Source organism: Anastrepha obliqua, chromosome 2 (genome assembly GCF_027943255.1).
Source record: "Anastrepha obliqua isolate idAnaObli1 chromosome 2, idAnaObli1_1.0, whole genome shotgun sequence".
NCBI classification, from domain to species: domain Eukaryota; kingdom Metazoa; phylum Arthropoda; class Insecta; order Diptera; family Tephritidae; genus Anastrepha; species Anastrepha obliqua.
In genome coordinates this window covers 37,791,698-37,807,965 of record NC_072893.1, presented here as the reverse complement: position 1 = coordinate 37,807,965, position 16,268 = coordinate 37,791,698, and the positions used below count along the sequence as shown (strand labels likewise).

The window sequence follows — 16,268 nt, the reverse complement described above, 5'->3', positions numbered from 1 at the left end:
GTTTCACGTTACTAGGCAAAAGGTGGCGCAAAATTAACCACCTTATTGGACCATAAAGACACCTTATAGACAGCTGCTGTATTCAAACGGACAAGCAATGGAGCTTAAATTAGAAGGTCGCGTAGACCTATCGAGTACAATAAAAATTAACAACTGCATATAAATACAAGCCAATCCATTTAAAGAAACTGGAACGAATTAAAAAGAAAACGAAAATAACAAGAAAGTTCCGCTGAAATTGATATACCTCCAAGACAACATAAAAACATACGCAAAATCAAACGGAATCTAATTAACAAATGAAAACGAAATGCACTAAATGAAATAAAGGGGTTTCCAATAAGAGGTGTTATTTAGATATTCAAAGAAAAATGTTATTTTTTAATATAAATGATCGCATGTTTATTAAATTATAAAGAGGAAGGTATGCCGTTAATAGTGAAAAATAAAGTTAGGAAAATGACCACCACGACCACGCTTACAGGACAATATCCTTTTCATGAAATTTTCCATAACCGAATTGCAAAGTGGTTGCCCCATGTCCTCGATAGCCGCTCGAATTCCATCTTTGAGGTCTTGAATCGTCCCTGGGCTGTTGGCGTAGACCTTCTCCGTCACGTGGCCCCAAAGAAAAAGTCACAAGGTGTTAAATCACAAGATCTCGGTGGCCAATTGTGATCACCTCTTCGAGAGATAACACGGTCCGGAAACTTTTCCCGTAAAAGATCAATGGTTTCGTGTCTTGTGTGGCACGTAGCGCTGTCTTGTTAAAAATAAACGTTGTTCAGATCAATACCATCCAATTCCGGCCATAAATAATCGTTAATCATCTCTCCTGTTTAACACCTAACACCTGTTATTGGAAGACCCTTTATAAAACTATCGATTCAAAACAAAAATGATTCAACATAATTTAAAAAACAAGACGATAGAAATCATAAAAAATTAGAAGCTGCCGTAATAACGGTAGTACAGTACAGTTTTACGTCAACACTTTGAACTCACAAACGGTGGTGGCGTTTTGTGGATTTTCTGCCGCCATTTTAATTAAAATTAAAAAAAAAAAATCACTTAACATCATTTCTTTTATTTAGTAAAAAAGTTATTCAAAAACAAAATTGGCTGATTGATTTTGCGCCACCTTGTATATATGTAGTGAAATTGCTATAAATCAGCTGGTGCGCAAGAGCATTACCAAACTAACAAAAATAAGTCAAAGAGGCCGTTCACAGCAAAACAAATTTGCCAAACCGACAATGTAACGAAATGAGTGTGTGAGTACCCCTACTAACGATTTCTCATTATTTCTACTGATATTACACCTTCACATTACATTCGTCCGACTACCAAAGAAAAAACATAACAGAAAAGAAAACAAAATGTAATATGATTATGAATTACGTAGTATCTACAACATCACTTAACGCATCCGCCACAATACCTTCGTCATTTGCATTCGTATTTGCCTTCGTATTGATGTGAAAGTCATGCCGCAGATAGTTGATATCACGTCAAGGAAGCAATAGCGGCTTGAAGTAAGCTCGGCAGAAAATTGTTGCCGCTGAAGGTGGCAAATCCTGATTGCGATAGAACATATTGCATTCCTTTTCGGTCAGCTTGTCGAACACCGAGGCATATTCGCGATGGAATGTGGCCAAATCGACATTGGAACGGCCGATGGCGGTGAGCGCCAAAAAGAGTATATCACGATAGATGGAGTGTGTTCGATCGACGCCGTTATTTTTCAATTTGTGCCGCTCATTTGCTAATCGCTTGACTGGCGTTAAGAGATCATTGCAGCGTATTGCCGAAATGATTTGTTGAATGACACTGAGGAGGAATTAAGAAATATATGTAAAGTATATTCGTTAATTCTGCTGAAGCCGCTGCTTACTTTTTGTTCAAATGCGCCTGGTCGGTGAGCAGTGCTTTCAGTAACGGACTGGCTGGCTGGTTTTGCTTGTATAATATATACATGGGTGGACCGGCTTCGCTGTGTAGTCGTAAATTATCCCACAGACATTGGATGCTTACAGTCTTTACTTTGCTTAGCGGATCGCATTCCTCGTCAGCCTAAGAGAAAACAAAGGAGAGACTATTATTATTATGATTTTTACAGACCATATTTACAAACATATATTTATTTAAATAACTATTAAGAAGCTTTGAAATAATAAAATTAAAAAAAAACATTTTTGAAGTGAAACTTCTTAGGCGCAGATGGACGAGCGAGAATGGAGAGTAAAATTTCAAGGCCATGCAACGTTTTGGGCATTTTCGTTCCGCGAGAGAGAAAAAAGATATAACGTAGAGGGAAAAGAGAAAGAGAGCATATCTTATATATATCTTAGATACACTTTAGGCTATTTTTTCTGAGTTTTTCCTTTCTAGTGAGAAATAACAGTGCCTACTTTTTTACGTTATATTTCCTTTGTGCCTACTGTTTGGGGCGTTTTTTGGTCCCAATTTTTTAGGCGTTTTTTTGTGCCTACTTTTTGGCACTTATTTCCGTTTCCTGGCTAATGCTTGTGCTTACTATAAAGTGCTTACCATTCCGGCGTCAGATATATTGGTATTGCCTTGCGGTAATTTGTGCCGTTGCTGCGGTTCTGGAATCGCTGCGTTTGTGCGGGTGATGAACGCTCGGAGTAGTGCGCGTTGTTGCCACAGCGCTTGTGTCCGGCGTTTACCTACACCGGTCGACACTTATCCGTTTTTTGTAAATCTTGTCTATTTGTATTCTCTGCAAATGTTGTGAATTTATTCGTTCTCTCTTTCTCTCTCTCTCTCATTCCCTCTCGGGTCTCTCCCTCTTTCTTTGTCTGCCTTGAAAGTTTCACTTCTGTTATGTGTACTACGCTACACACACTTTTTTTATTATTTAACTTTGAAACAAAATCAGTAAGAGAAAAAGAAAAATATAATGGGCTACTTTTTCTTGTAAAATGGCATTACGAATACAGTACCTACTAATTATGTTTCGGAATATTCTTTTTTTTTGTATAAATGTACATACAAACCAATAAAATGAACAGTGAAAAACTAGTTTTCAATCGATTCATAATTTTTATCGCCGTTTATTTGTATTACCGTTTTAATATTTTCATTTCTATTAAATTAAATTTATATGTAAAAAAATAATTTTTATTTGTATTATCGCTGTAATATTTGAATTTCTATGAAGTTTGACAGTAAAAAACTAGTTTTTGATCGATTCACCGTTTTTATTTATTTTTAATTTTTATTACCGCTTTAATATTTGTATTTCTATTCATTCTGATCCATAATTTATATCGATTTTTTATTTTTATTATCGTTTTAATCCATCCATTTTTAACGATTTTTCATTGGTATTACCGCTTAATATTTTTATTTCTATTAAATTAAACAGTAAAAACTACTTTTTGTCGATGTTTTATTTTTATTGCCGCTTAATATTTTTTTCTTCTATTAAATTGAACAGTAGCAAACTAGTTTTCAATCGATTCATAATTTTTATAGATTTTTTCTTTTTTATTACCGTTTTAATATTTTAATTTTTATAATTTAAATGTAAAGAATTAATTTTTAATCGATTCATAATTTTTATCGCTTTAGTATTTTTATTGCTATTAAATTTAAATAAAAAAGAGAGACACCAGCTTTTAATCGATTCATCTTTTTAATCGATTTTTAATTTTGGTTACCGCTTAATATTTTTATTTCTATCAAATTTAATAGTAAGAACTAGTTTTTAAATTACTCATAATTTTTTATCGATTATTTATTTCCATACCGCTTTAATAAGTTAATATTTTTATTTCAATTAAATTATTCGATTTTTTATTATCATCCGAAAAATTTTATTTCTATTAAATTTAACAGTAAAAAAATATTTTTTATCGATTATTTATTGTTATTACCGCTTCATTATTTTTATTTTGGATTTATTTTTTCATTACTGACTTTTTAGTGGGTTATCCTTCAACATCCGATCGATGCCCCATTTTAATCGATTTATAATTTTAAACGAATCACTATTTTTTTTACTTATTAATTATATTAATTTTCTGATCAGGTATCTTTTCGGCAACCCGTCTCAAAAAACTACAAAAAAAAAGAAAAAAAATTGTTTTCCTTCTTGAGAATCTGGAAAGCCTGTAGCACTAATATCGAAGATTCGTAATATTTCGTATAATATGCATGACAACCAGTTTTCCCCAACTGTCTTATCATGATTGACTCGAGATGTTCCGTACGAACAGACAATTTCTATTGTAATTCTCGCAAATTCGCTAATTCTTCTTGAAAATTTGTCCCATATAAATTATAAAATGCCTCTATGGGGATTTAGGCCTCTTTGCCGAAGGTAAGTTCTACGTTCCCATGACAGTTGGCTTAAAGTTATTTGTATAACCCGAATTTATACCTGGCCACGGATTGTTACTTAGCAGCATTTCCAAAAGTGTATGAAGAAGATTTAGTGCTGTTTCAGCAACAACTTTAGTCAGCTGAACCTCATCTTTGGTGAAAATGTGCAGTTTGAGTTTCTTGCTGTCTCTTCAATCTAACTTCCATAAGGTTGCTAGCCTTTAATTAAAGTAGACGCTTTTGAGTTAATATAACTTTTTCTTTTTCTTTGCCCAAGTGGGCCCCTCGCGTGGTCAGCCATTTATCTTATCCTAATACAGTTTTAGATTGTATAGAAAAATACTCACAGCTACTGGCAGGCAAAGCTCAGGCAGATGAGTTTTACTTTCGATACGCTCCATAATCCACAATAAATTCCAATAAATAATCGGATGCTCCTCTACAAAGGAGGACTTCACCAGTGCGATATCACCTTCCTGTGTAAGTATGTTTTCGAGTTCTTTGCGCAAGACCAATGGATTCAAATATGGAATTGTCAGGCTGTCTGATTGTTTGAGCGCCTTCAGGGAATCGTCCACAACAATTTGTACGCTCAGGAATGGCACGGTTAACTTGTTGCATGCGTGGCAGGTTGTATTCAAATTGGAATCCTCTGCTGACCAACCGGACATAATCTCCTCGTCATACAGCAGCACCGAACAGTTGTGGCATTGGGAACAGGATGTGATTTGTATGAGTACGTCACACTCGGGGCGCTCTTCTAACTGTAAGTAGGCATGAATTGGGTTAATTTTTATTAGAAATAAATTGAAGTTCAAAAACAAGCAAGTTAAATGGATTCAAAACTCACATCCGCAATGGGTGAGTACAAATTATCCGGTAGCACTGGAAATGCGCTCAAATTTAACGCCGACGTATTTTCGCCCAACGGCACCAAATTATTATAGCTTGATTTGCGCGATTCACTCAGCCGTCCCCAAGGATCCAAATCGCTGGAGACGCGACGTATTTTCAACGTGCCATCCTCGTGTGTAATCACATCTTCATCAGCACCCTCGGGATGTCCAACGTTGCCAGGCGTTTTAACCGGTGTCGTTTGGGCCGAGAGCGCACCTTTAATCTCATCGAATTTTCGGGTTAACGAAGTGGCAGCATATTTTATGCTGCTCAGGCTACCTTGAATGATCTCATTCGATTTTTTACCCGTTAAACTGGGACTGCAAAAGGTTAGTAAGCGTGTATTTTGAGATATATATGTATGTATGTTTGCTTTTCATCAGCATAGAATTTGTTTTTTTTTTCTAAGCATAATTTAATGATTTAGAAGCTGATTTTACAGCTGTTTTAGTTTTGGTTAGTAAAAATTGTTTAATAGGATTGTATGGTGTAGGTAAAAATGAAATATTTGGATGAAAAAGCAATATAATTAGTATAATAAAGTAAACGTTTTTAAAAACAATGAAATGAAGCCCGAAAAACAAAGTGTGCAAGCAACAATCACGAGTGACAGTGGTGAATTTAGAAGAGATTTGAGTAAAATTATTCGTCGTGCAATACTTTTTAGAAATTGATGATTATTTGCCCTAACTACAGGGTGGGCCATATAGCGTTTGCTTTTTGAACCACCTATTCTTTTGAGAATGGTAACACAAATGACATGTCAAACGTGTTCATAATTCGTGGCCACAATTTTTTTTACAAAAATATTGTTCTTCCTACAATAAAAGCTATATAACGCAAAGTTTCAAACTTTTTCAAATTTTTCATTTTTTTTATTAAATTTAACAGTAGACAAATTTTTAAACGATTCGTAATTCTCACCGATTATTTATTTTCGCCTTAATATTTTTATTTATATTAAATTTAACCGCAAAACAACAACTTTTATCCGATACCTAATTTTTACCGATTTTTTATTTTTAATAATAATTTAATATTTTTATTTCTATTAAATTTAGCAGTAAACAAAATTTGTAATCGCTTCATAATTTTTATCAATTTTTTATTTTTATTATTGCCTCAATATTTTTATTTAAATTAAATTTAAAATTTGTAGTCGCTTCGTAATTTATATGGATTTTTTATTAATGCCTCAATATTTTTATTTCTATTAAATTTAACACTAAAAAACTGGTTTTCTATCGATTCGCAATTTGTATCGATTATTTATTTTTATTACCACTTCAACATTTTTATTTCTGATTCATTATTTCATAACAATTTTTCAAAATTTCAACATAATTTTTTTATCTTTAGCCAGAAATTTTACAATTTTTCGCGGTATGCTTTTTTATAGCTCATTAAGTTTAAGTCTAACAAAGTGTAAATTTAAGGAACTATAAAATACCGATGATTTTTTGTAAATTTTTTCGCTGAGATGCCGCGCCTTTTCTTCCACACGCGCAGTACATGCTCGATTTTTTTTATATGGAAGAAAAAGCCTAGGACAAAAAAAAAAAAAAACAAAATGCCAAAAATCAACGGTAATTTGTAGTCACTGGAAACTTGCACTTTGTTATACAAAATTCTTCTTCTTTTTCGCTTCACAGTCTATGGTGGGCCATAACTTCATCATCAATCTTTCTCCTGTTCACTCTCTCTCTTGCTACATTTTTCCAATTATGACAATGACTGTTCGAGTCATCAAACCATCTCTTTCTTGGTCGGCCTCTTTTTCTTTCTCACTTTGGACGTAAAGTAAAAAGTTTTTTTGAATTCATTTGGCATTTTAATAATTGGTCAATCCATCTGATGCGCTGCGTTTTAATAAAATCATCATCTTCGTCTCCTTGCCGCGAGGATGAGGCTTAAGGGGTGATTTAACCCCCATATCATGAGGGCTAACTCATCACGAACTAGCCTCCATATCGGCATGAGGAGATCATCGTACCGATTATAGTCCCCCTATTGTTCCAAACCCTGGCATCCCACCATATCCCTCTCCTACTCCCCTCTAATCCAGGGTGCTATGCGTTACCGTGCCCACATGGTTTGCAGCCAGGGGTATCTGGCTGTATTTTAACGGCGCTCTCCTGAAACTGGGTCACCTCAGGAGGCAGGATGACCTTGCCATGGTAGAGAGGACTGCCATGGTCGCCGTTTCTCTTTTCCTCCCTAAAAAGTTTAGTCCGCCACACTTGCCACGTCGAGCAGCGCGGACGATTATGCAATGATGATGCACAAAAAAACCGTAGCCTCGGATAAAGGCATAAACAAAACAAGGCCCAATCCTACGGGAAGGTCAGGTCTTTCGACAGGAAAGAACACACACACGAGTGGTGCCAAGCCTGTGGCTAAGCCAGTGCCCAGCTCTCTCTTCGCCCCTTCGGGGACTACCTCCACGGCAGCGAGACCTATTACTGGTCACCATCCCAACCCTGTCTCAAGACAAGTTGGTGATGACATCCCATTGCCAGGCTTTGGTGCCAGAAGTAGACCCCCCTCGCAACTAAACCCTCGGGAAGTAAGGACGGCCCTGTCCTAAGACAAGCCGAGCTTGCTGTCTCCCTCACTCCAGGTGACACGGGAACTCCAGAAAGACACCCTTGACAACGTCGGCGGCATCGGACCACATGGCTCAGCCAATGGTTTCTGGAGCTTGCCCTTCTGACAAAATCACTGACCCGGGTAGTACCCACCCCCGGAAGCAAATTAGTGTTTCAGAAAGGTACTACCGTACCAAGCGTTCAGCCTTCAGGATCCTGGAGAGACTGAAGGATACCAAACGGAGGTACAGTCAGACTCCAAGGCGTGGGCCGAAGGCTTCATAGCCGAACACCGGGAAAAAAGGCTAAAACGGATTCTGTGCAAGGGAAGTGCAAAAGATCGAGGGAGGGACATCGGCTGAAGCCAAACAAACTAAGGTGTCCGCCACTCAAACAACTAACACCATGAAGAAATCTTTTGCGGAAGTAGCGAAAGAAAGCCGCATAAGGCAGTTTACAGAGACATCCTGAAAGAAAATCCAGGACCCCCACCCAGTTGTTCGGACGTGGGTTGGTTTCAATCACGCGTCAAATTAATCAGGTGCGCTGATCAACGATCGGTAGACCTATTTACTCTGGCAATAAAGCGCATAGGAGAGCCTCGGCTTTATTACATTCACACCACCAATAATATATAAAAACTGCTTACTCAGCAAAACTCTGGTTAAAAAGTTGAAAGTTTTGATTAAATTTTGAAACTTGCGTTATATGGAGTTTGTTATAGTATAAACTTAATTAAAAAATTAGTAGTGTGTTTATAATTTTGCAACGGGGTGTATATGAGTAGAAATCGTAACGGTGCGAATTAATAGTGGTTAGGGCAAGTACACTCGTCTATGCATACTAGGTATTACAAATCACGACTGCACATTTGTCAACAGCACTTCAGATTAGTCAATTGATTTTCCGAAATCGTAAAATGTATTTCAGAATATCTAATTGATTTTCAGAAAGCGGAAACAGTTAAGTACAGTTCCGTGTCCGTTAAATGTACGCCATAATAATTTTAAATGTAGCAGAAAAATCTAGGCGAATCTATTAAAGAGGGTGTTGGTAAATCAGCTGATTTGTTTTTTTTTTTTCTTTTGCTGTGTCCATGTCGCTGTCAGCACAAAATAAAACAAGGCGAATTAAGTTTTTGTTTTGTACTTTGCCAATAGCTTGCCGTGACAATCAAGCGTACAAAACATTGTTGTTGGTGTAGTGCCACTATCTTCAATAAATGCGTCTTGAGAAAAATAATACAAATTTATTTCAGATCTATCAAAGCCTTCTATTTTACGATCTCTGAAGCTCATTTCACAATTCCTGTTGTTGTTACCAATCCGGTAACGTAGAATAGACTGTCGAAGAAAAAATGTTCTCTGCTTGACTAAGCAGCCGCATTTGTGAGTCAAATGCATTCAGAATGGGACAGCTGCTTCCTGAATCTTGCAACAAATATTTCAGATTCATTAAACAATTAAAGAAATTAATCTCGTATTAGCCTACTTCGATTCCCGTTATCCCCGCCCCTAGTTTGTGTTTTAGGGAAGTGCAATGGGCATCTAAGCCTGAGTGATTTTACGACTTACTCAAATCTATTCTTCCCCTCATGTACGCCCAAAAATGTGCAGCTTTTTTCAAGGCCAAATTCAAAATGAGTTCCCTAAGACGTATATTCGTGATGTGGACGTAAATGTGAGTACTAAACAGGTGCATATATACAAATTATTGAACCATCACCGCATTACCCGTAATTTTGAAATATTTGGTCAAATACTAAACATTAGTGAACCCACACCGTCTTAAGTTTAAACCAACATAAAATTTTACACACACTGTGATTGGGTTAAAAAACGAGGAGTAGAGAAAACCATCACCGTAAAAATGTTTTTTGTTTTTGGAAGGAAATCAAAAGTTGGATTTTTTTAAACAAAGCATCTAAAGCTGAGTGTGGCGCCAAACACAATAGAATAGAATAAAACAGAAACAACTGGACGCACACACAGCACAGCAAATCTGTGGCTTTTAGACGGTGGCACTTACCTTATATTGGAAATATTTTCTATAATAATGGTGGGCTTGAAACTGTCTTTCTTAAATGAGAATCGTGCAGGTGAATAACGTCTACGAAAACATGGTACAAATTTGTTTCATTAAAAAATTGGGGAAGTGACAATTAAGGAAAATTCAAAAAAAAAGTATAGCAAAATAAAATTTATACTAAAACTGGTATGTAAAAATCAAAAATAGCGCGCGTTAATAGCTTTAAAATGCGTTTACAAAATTATATGCATGAGTAGTATTGGCTGCATAGCAAACAAGAAAAAAATAATTTGAAAAAAAAAAATTTAAAAAATTAAAAAAAAAAAATGACTGCACTTGCATGCATTAAATTTACAACATTAAAAAAAAATTAATATGTTGTCAGCCGTTGAAAACAAAAAAAAATAAATTTGTACTGTTTGGTCTGAATTCTGCTAATGTCAACCGCATTTGAATTGCGGCAGTTTACTCTTCTTAAATCGACAAGCCTAAGCAATTCTGCGCATTCATACTTGAAAAGAAATCTGTGCATGTCGTTGCGTATATTTACCCGAAATTGAATTTCAACGATGAACCGAAATTGGCCAAACTCGACGCTACACTTGAACCAGGCATTGTCTCCGATCGCTGCATACTTTTGCTCAAATGCGTCGATTCGTCGAAGGTCGCACTACGTTGACCTTTGAATAATATGGGCTTATCGGTATACATAGTGCTGTTATTCATGCCGGCGTGTTGTTCGTTTGTTGCCTCTTTGGTGCTTTTGGTGTTTGTAGCCGTACATTGACCTTTCAGTTCTTCATTTAACGCGCCTAGCGGATCATTTTGAGTGACCGGCGTGCGTGGTGATATTCTGACAAATAATTATAAGAATAATAGCCTTAGTTCATTTGTTGTAATTTATGTCAAGCACTTCGCACTTACTTTGTGGGACTCTGTAAAAGATGTGCGTGCGCATCTTCACCGCTCATATGTGCGTCAGCCGTCGCATAGTCCAACTCTTCCTGAGAACTGGCAATTTCATGCAGCATTTCATCTTCCTTCAATGCCTCCTCTTCATCGGCTACATCTTCCTCGCCATCACCGATATTCATTATTTTATAACGTGGCCCACTTGTTTCGGTGGGCAGCGACTGCTTGCGTTGCAATTTGTTCAGCAGCTGTGCATCACCACCGAAACTCTCGGCCTTCGTCAATTGTAGCTTGCCGCTAGCGCCAACCCCGGTTAGATCACAATTGGGGCTGTGCGGACTGTTCGGTGTGTGCGGCGACGATGTGGAAGTAGGTGGCGCACTTTTGTCATTGCCTGATTTTTCGATGGCCCCACTGGACTTGATGTCACCTGCTATCAATAGTCCCGCTGTCGAGCTGATAACATCACCAGCTGGGTCCTGTGCACTCATTGCCAGCGCCGACTGGCGCACAATGCTACCTAATTTGCCTCGCAATTTATCGAATGCTGAGAAGTCCAGCAGTGTGGCGCTATACGCATGAGAATCGCCAGCACCCCGTTCCATATGCGAAGACGTTGATGAATCAAGGCTGGTACGTGATGTGCCGTCAACTGTTTCTAATGTACTGAGGTTATTTTCGCATGATGCTGAAAGTGGTTTCTTAGCTGCATGCTTCTTGCCAGCGCGTCGAAAATGCGCCGCGCCGAGTACGACGTTTTTAATGCGATTCCAACGTAGTTGGCTAAGCGTTGTACTATCACTGGGCCATTCCGACTCGAGCACGCAACGATTGTAGAAGCCATAGGTTAGCGCATTGGGTTGTACACCCGAGCGCTTCATCAGATAGTGTAGACGCACCGCCAATACGGGGAGATTATGTATGCCACACAATTGCATCATGATACGGTAGCAAAATTCATCACAGGTTATTTTAAGTTTTGAGGCACGCACCAACATGTCGTAGGCTGCACGCAAAATGTCGTGCTCTTTGCCGGCCTGGCGCGTATCGGTCACCATGGACGGGAGTATGAGGAAGTAGAGAGAATAGCATGTCGCCAGCAGATATTTTGACCACGCCTCTGGGTGCATCTGACAACGTCGTGCCATTTTCTGCGAGAGCTTAATTTCGTGTTTTGTGCGGCGTGCTATAGGCGATCCCGGCGCCAACGAGCCGTTTAACTGTTGCTGCAAAAAGTGCGATAACGCAGTTTTCTTCGACGATTTCAATAGACTCGGATTCAGTGTGAAGTTCGCATAGTTGTAAACGAACCCGGAGTTATCTATGAGATGGGCAAAATAATTATATATTTTTAGCGAATGTATTTGTGAAAGCTTTTAGTACCAACCTTGTTTGGGTCCTACACTGTCTGGTGGAAATATGTACTTTGTACGTTCGCTATTCTGCCCAGATTCCCAGTCAACTAAACGCAAGTCGGACGGTGTGTCATCGTATGCGCCCACCTTTTCAGCGCATTCATCGAAAAATGTAAGTCCATGATCGCCATCCGATACGAAAGAACGTTCTTCAATGAAACGTATAAACATCTGAGTTTTCATGAGAAGTTCAAAGAACTTTTGATGCGCCTTATCGCGTGATCGCAAGAACGCCTTCAGTTGAAATAAGGCACTTGGATCTGTGGCACCGACAGAGGGCGCCTTCGATATCGGCGTCAAATAGTCGCGATAGCCGCGTAAAATCGATGCCATGAACAGCAGAAAGGCCTCTTGAATTCGTTGTTCGAGATCTTGCTGAAGAAGGAAAGAGAAGAAGATCCAAATTAAATGCAGAAATTGGCAAGCACAGTGGGTTTTTTACTACGCGTATAGGTAATTTAAGATACCAGCGAATGTTTGTGTTTGGTCATGGAATATTTTTAATAGCGGCGTGCCAATAAAGTTAGCATAGCGCGCATTTGTAGTTTGAAATATAAAAGATAAAATTAAAGTTATTAATTTAAATTTAATAGATAAGGTACCTCACGCTTTCGCTTTCTTAAATCCCTATCAAGGCTGTTAGTTGATTCGATGTGAGTTGTTTTAAGAGCTTCCAATTCGTTGAGGCTTTGACGCAAAATACGTGCAGCACGTTTAGGCAAAAGTTTTATCGTTAAATGCTTCTGTGATTCACACAACTATAGCACAAAATAAATATAAAGGGTAGATAAGAAATGAAACTATGTACATACATAAGTACAACCAACTCAACAATTAACGTACGCTGATTGTGTTCGTATCTAAGTCGATGCAAGTTACATCTTGCGGTGGTTCATATAAATCAAAAAACCTTGAATCGACTCCAATCAAATAGGGCAACGGCGCATGCAAGACTTCCGCCAAACCCAGCGGGCATAGTGGAATGTACGGGCATTGCCATTTGAATGGAAATAACAGCGATACAATAGCTTCACCCACTGCAGTTAATGTCGCCGGTCTAAAAGAAAAGAAGAAAATTAAGATCAAATTGCTTTTATATGACTGAATATCATTCAAGTTGCAGACCGTAATGAGTGTATCAAAATTTTTTGCTCCGTTAACGCCAGCAACAAGACATGCAAACAGTTATCAGTTCCTAAATTCTGTAGCAACATGTGAAAACCCGCACCGCTACGTGGCAGAGGCGAGTCTTCCGGTTGCGTAAGCAGAATGCGGTCATTGGACTCGCTGGAGAGCTTTATTGGCGTACAAAAATAAATATTACTGATAATTTAAATGAAATATTTTAGTAAAATTTACTTGTAAGTGTATGCTAGGTGCTGGAAATGGTACTTCGTCCAGCAATTGTGTTATATAACGTTCGATGGCTACTGGTAAATCTACACCATACACTGCTAGGCGCTATAAAAGTACGAACAAACCAAGATATAGTTCACGATTGTGCAAAGCATTATTTCTCACTCACATGTAAGTAACGCAGCCATCTGTCGAAAGTATCCCCGAATGGATAATGTGACAAAAGGCAAATAGATTTAATTATATGCAATGAATTTTGCTTAGCAAACGCTTCATTCCATCCCAACAGCTCACGCTGCTTCTCAGTCAATGCTTCTTCCCTAAAAAAAAGTTTAATTTACTTAATACATGAAATAAAACTCTATCCACTCACTCAAAATCCTCATAGAATGTTAAGGCGGAACCATAGACTTTGTACGTGCCATCATTGACCGTCAGCACAAAAGTACTGAACACCGGACTGATGGGTTTACGTTTCTCTCCTTCGCTCACGTGAGGCCAAGCCTCTAAGGACGCGCCCATCGGCAAACAAAATAGGGGTACACTTGGACATAAATTTAAGGGAAAGTCATTGTGATCGACTGTCGGATACCGCAATAATATTTCCGGCTGATAACTGATTAATCTTGGACGGTACATAGATTTTTTGTAGCATAAATAGACATCGCTGCCCATGTAACCCTTATTGAGGGTTTTGTAGATAAGGCAAAATGCATGTGGTGGTTTTTCTCCTTTGCTTTGTACGATCACACACAAATCTGTGACCACTAATTCGTTGCAGGGCATGTCCGGTCGTGCTCGTCGGTATGTAAGAAATATTTTCGATGAAGAATTGTTAACATTTGCTACGCGGCCACCAGGCGTCTCTGCGACAATTTCAGCATCAGACATTATACGTTCATGACCATCGTACAGTACACCTGGAATAGAGAACTAGGCATTAAAAGAAGTGCCCAAGTATACATGCAACAATCGATTACCTATATCCACTAAAGGCGGTCGATCTTTACCACGTCTATAGTAAATATAACATTCTGTGGTACGCATAGACCCATGGTTGAGATTCGCTGGCAGTCCTGTAGGCGTCGCCTCCAACACCTCGTAGCCTTCGGGCACCTCTTCATCGAGTAACGGGAAGTATACACCAATATCGGTTATGGGTTCTATGGTATTAGCCGCTCTCAAATGACCCGATTCGCTGAAAATATTTTCCTGCAACAGCTGCGGATGCTCTGGCATACCAGCTACCACAAAATAGTCAGCAATTCGTTTCTCCTCCATGGCGCTAAAGATTATAAAATGAATAACAAAATTGAATTGAATTGAAGCAACAAAAGTACACATATAACATTTTTCATAATTGCATTTTGTTTTCATTTGACATTTTTGTCGCTTTTGTTTTGGTCAACAGTGAACACAGCAACCATAACCCAAAGCAGGTAGAGATGCCATTCACAATAGACCACACAGTATGCACATTGTTATAGCTGGTAGAGTTGGAGCATTGCAGTTTTTACTTCTTTTTTTTGTTTTTTACACACAACCTGTTCTTCCCACTTGAAGAAATCCTTTGATTCACTTTCGACAAATCTTCCGCTAACGCCTTCCTGATATCAAGTTTTATACAAGGAGCTAGCTCAAACTAGTTCGCCTTTGCAACTTTGCGCCATGAAGTGATTCACCCCCCCGTCACTTCCTCACCTATTTCCGCATTTGGTGTCGGGGTCAAATTGCTATTTGCCACTGCTGCAGCCACCCGTTGCAAAGTAGGATTTCTAACTATTAGCTCATTTTACATTTAATGCTCCTATAGTTAGAATAATGAAGTAAAATCCAACTTACGTCGATTGCTTTTGCTTGGCTTTCCAATCTATGCGCCACTTTGTTCAGCAAACTGTCTGCTGCCTTTTACTTTTGCCTTGCACTCCTTTTCACGACGTTCACTTTAATCAGAAAAATTTTCACAACACTGCGTAAAATATTTCGTATCCCTTTACATCACCATCTTTGAAATAAATGTTGTTCTTATTAATCTTTAAACATGAGGATATGATTTATATTCAATATTCAAAATATTTTAAGAGCGAATAGAATTTATAAACGCTTCACTATTGGAATTTATTTTCCTTTGATAAATCCATTGGTTCGGTGACTCGCAAATGGACAAATAATGCCACCTGATCAAATTGAAATAGATGAAAACCTTAAAATTTCGATTGAGTATAATAAGCAAAATTTATACTAAAAAATTATGATATATTTTACTAGAGTTTTAAATATATGAATTATTGTTATTCCAAACTGTTTAATATTGTTTTTAATTCAAGAAGGAAATATTGTCAAGCTGCTTCCTGAGATTAATAATGTGGATTTCACATTAGGTTTTAAGTGGCAGCGCCGAAAATGGAATGTATAACTGTTTTGTCTCTTTTAACCTTATCAGTGCTGGCACAATTAAATACTCGTTGAAATTGGTCTAAAAAAAGTTTTGACTTTTAAGGTGAAGTGAAACTTTGATGGGCTTTTGCAAGGATCAATAACACGCGAAAAGGTGAGAATTTTTCAAACTAGTATTTATTTGAAAATTTAGTGGTTTTTAACAAAAAAGCACAATTAAATAAAAGTATTTCTTTAAACTTATTTATTATTTATATATGTATTTTTATATCTATTTAATCCCACCCGACATATCCGATCGCCTTATAATTTTTCAATTGCCTTG

At 37.7% G+C, this 16,268-nt stretch overlaps 1 protein-coding gene across 3 annotated transcripts; it reads right to left on the bottom strand.

Annotated features, from left to right (window-relative positions):
• Window positions 1–1,077: 1,077 nt before the first annotated feature.
• Window positions 1,078–15,728, bottom strand: LOC129237792 (DENN domain-containing protein Crag). Of its 3 annotated transcripts, XR_008581777.1 has the most exons (17): window positions 15,389–15,728; window positions 14,527–14,831; window positions 13,920–14,466; window positions 13,716–13,866; window positions 13,550–13,651; window positions 13,316–13,485; window positions 13,034–13,247; window positions 12,793–12,948; window positions 12,163–12,565; window positions 10,788–12,096; window positions 10,414–10,716; window positions 9,864–9,944; window positions 5,201–5,567; window positions 4,698–5,114; window positions 1,895–2,073; window positions 1,442–1,830; window positions 1,078–1,343 (listed from the first exon to the last, which is right to left on the bottom strand). XR_008581777.1 is itself a non-coding variant. In XM_054872725.1 (16 exons), exons 2-16 carry the CDS (start codon window positions 14,825–14,827, stop codon window positions 1,512–1,514), a joined length of 5,019 nt encoding a protein of 1,672 aa, XP_054728700.1. In that variant the 5' UTR covers window positions 14,828–14,831; window positions 15,389–15,728; the 3' UTR covers window positions 1,366–1,511. The 3 variants fall into 3 exon arrangements, 2 of the variants coding, with proteins under 2 accessions (XP_054728700.1, XP_054728701.1); XM_054872725.1 differs by lacking the exon at window positions 1,078–1,343 and having other exon boundaries at window positions 1,366–1,830; XM_054872726.1 differs by lacking the exons at window positions 1,078–1,343; window positions 9,864–9,944 and having other exon boundaries at window positions 1,366–1,830.
• Window positions 15,729–16,268: the final 540 nt, after the last annotated feature.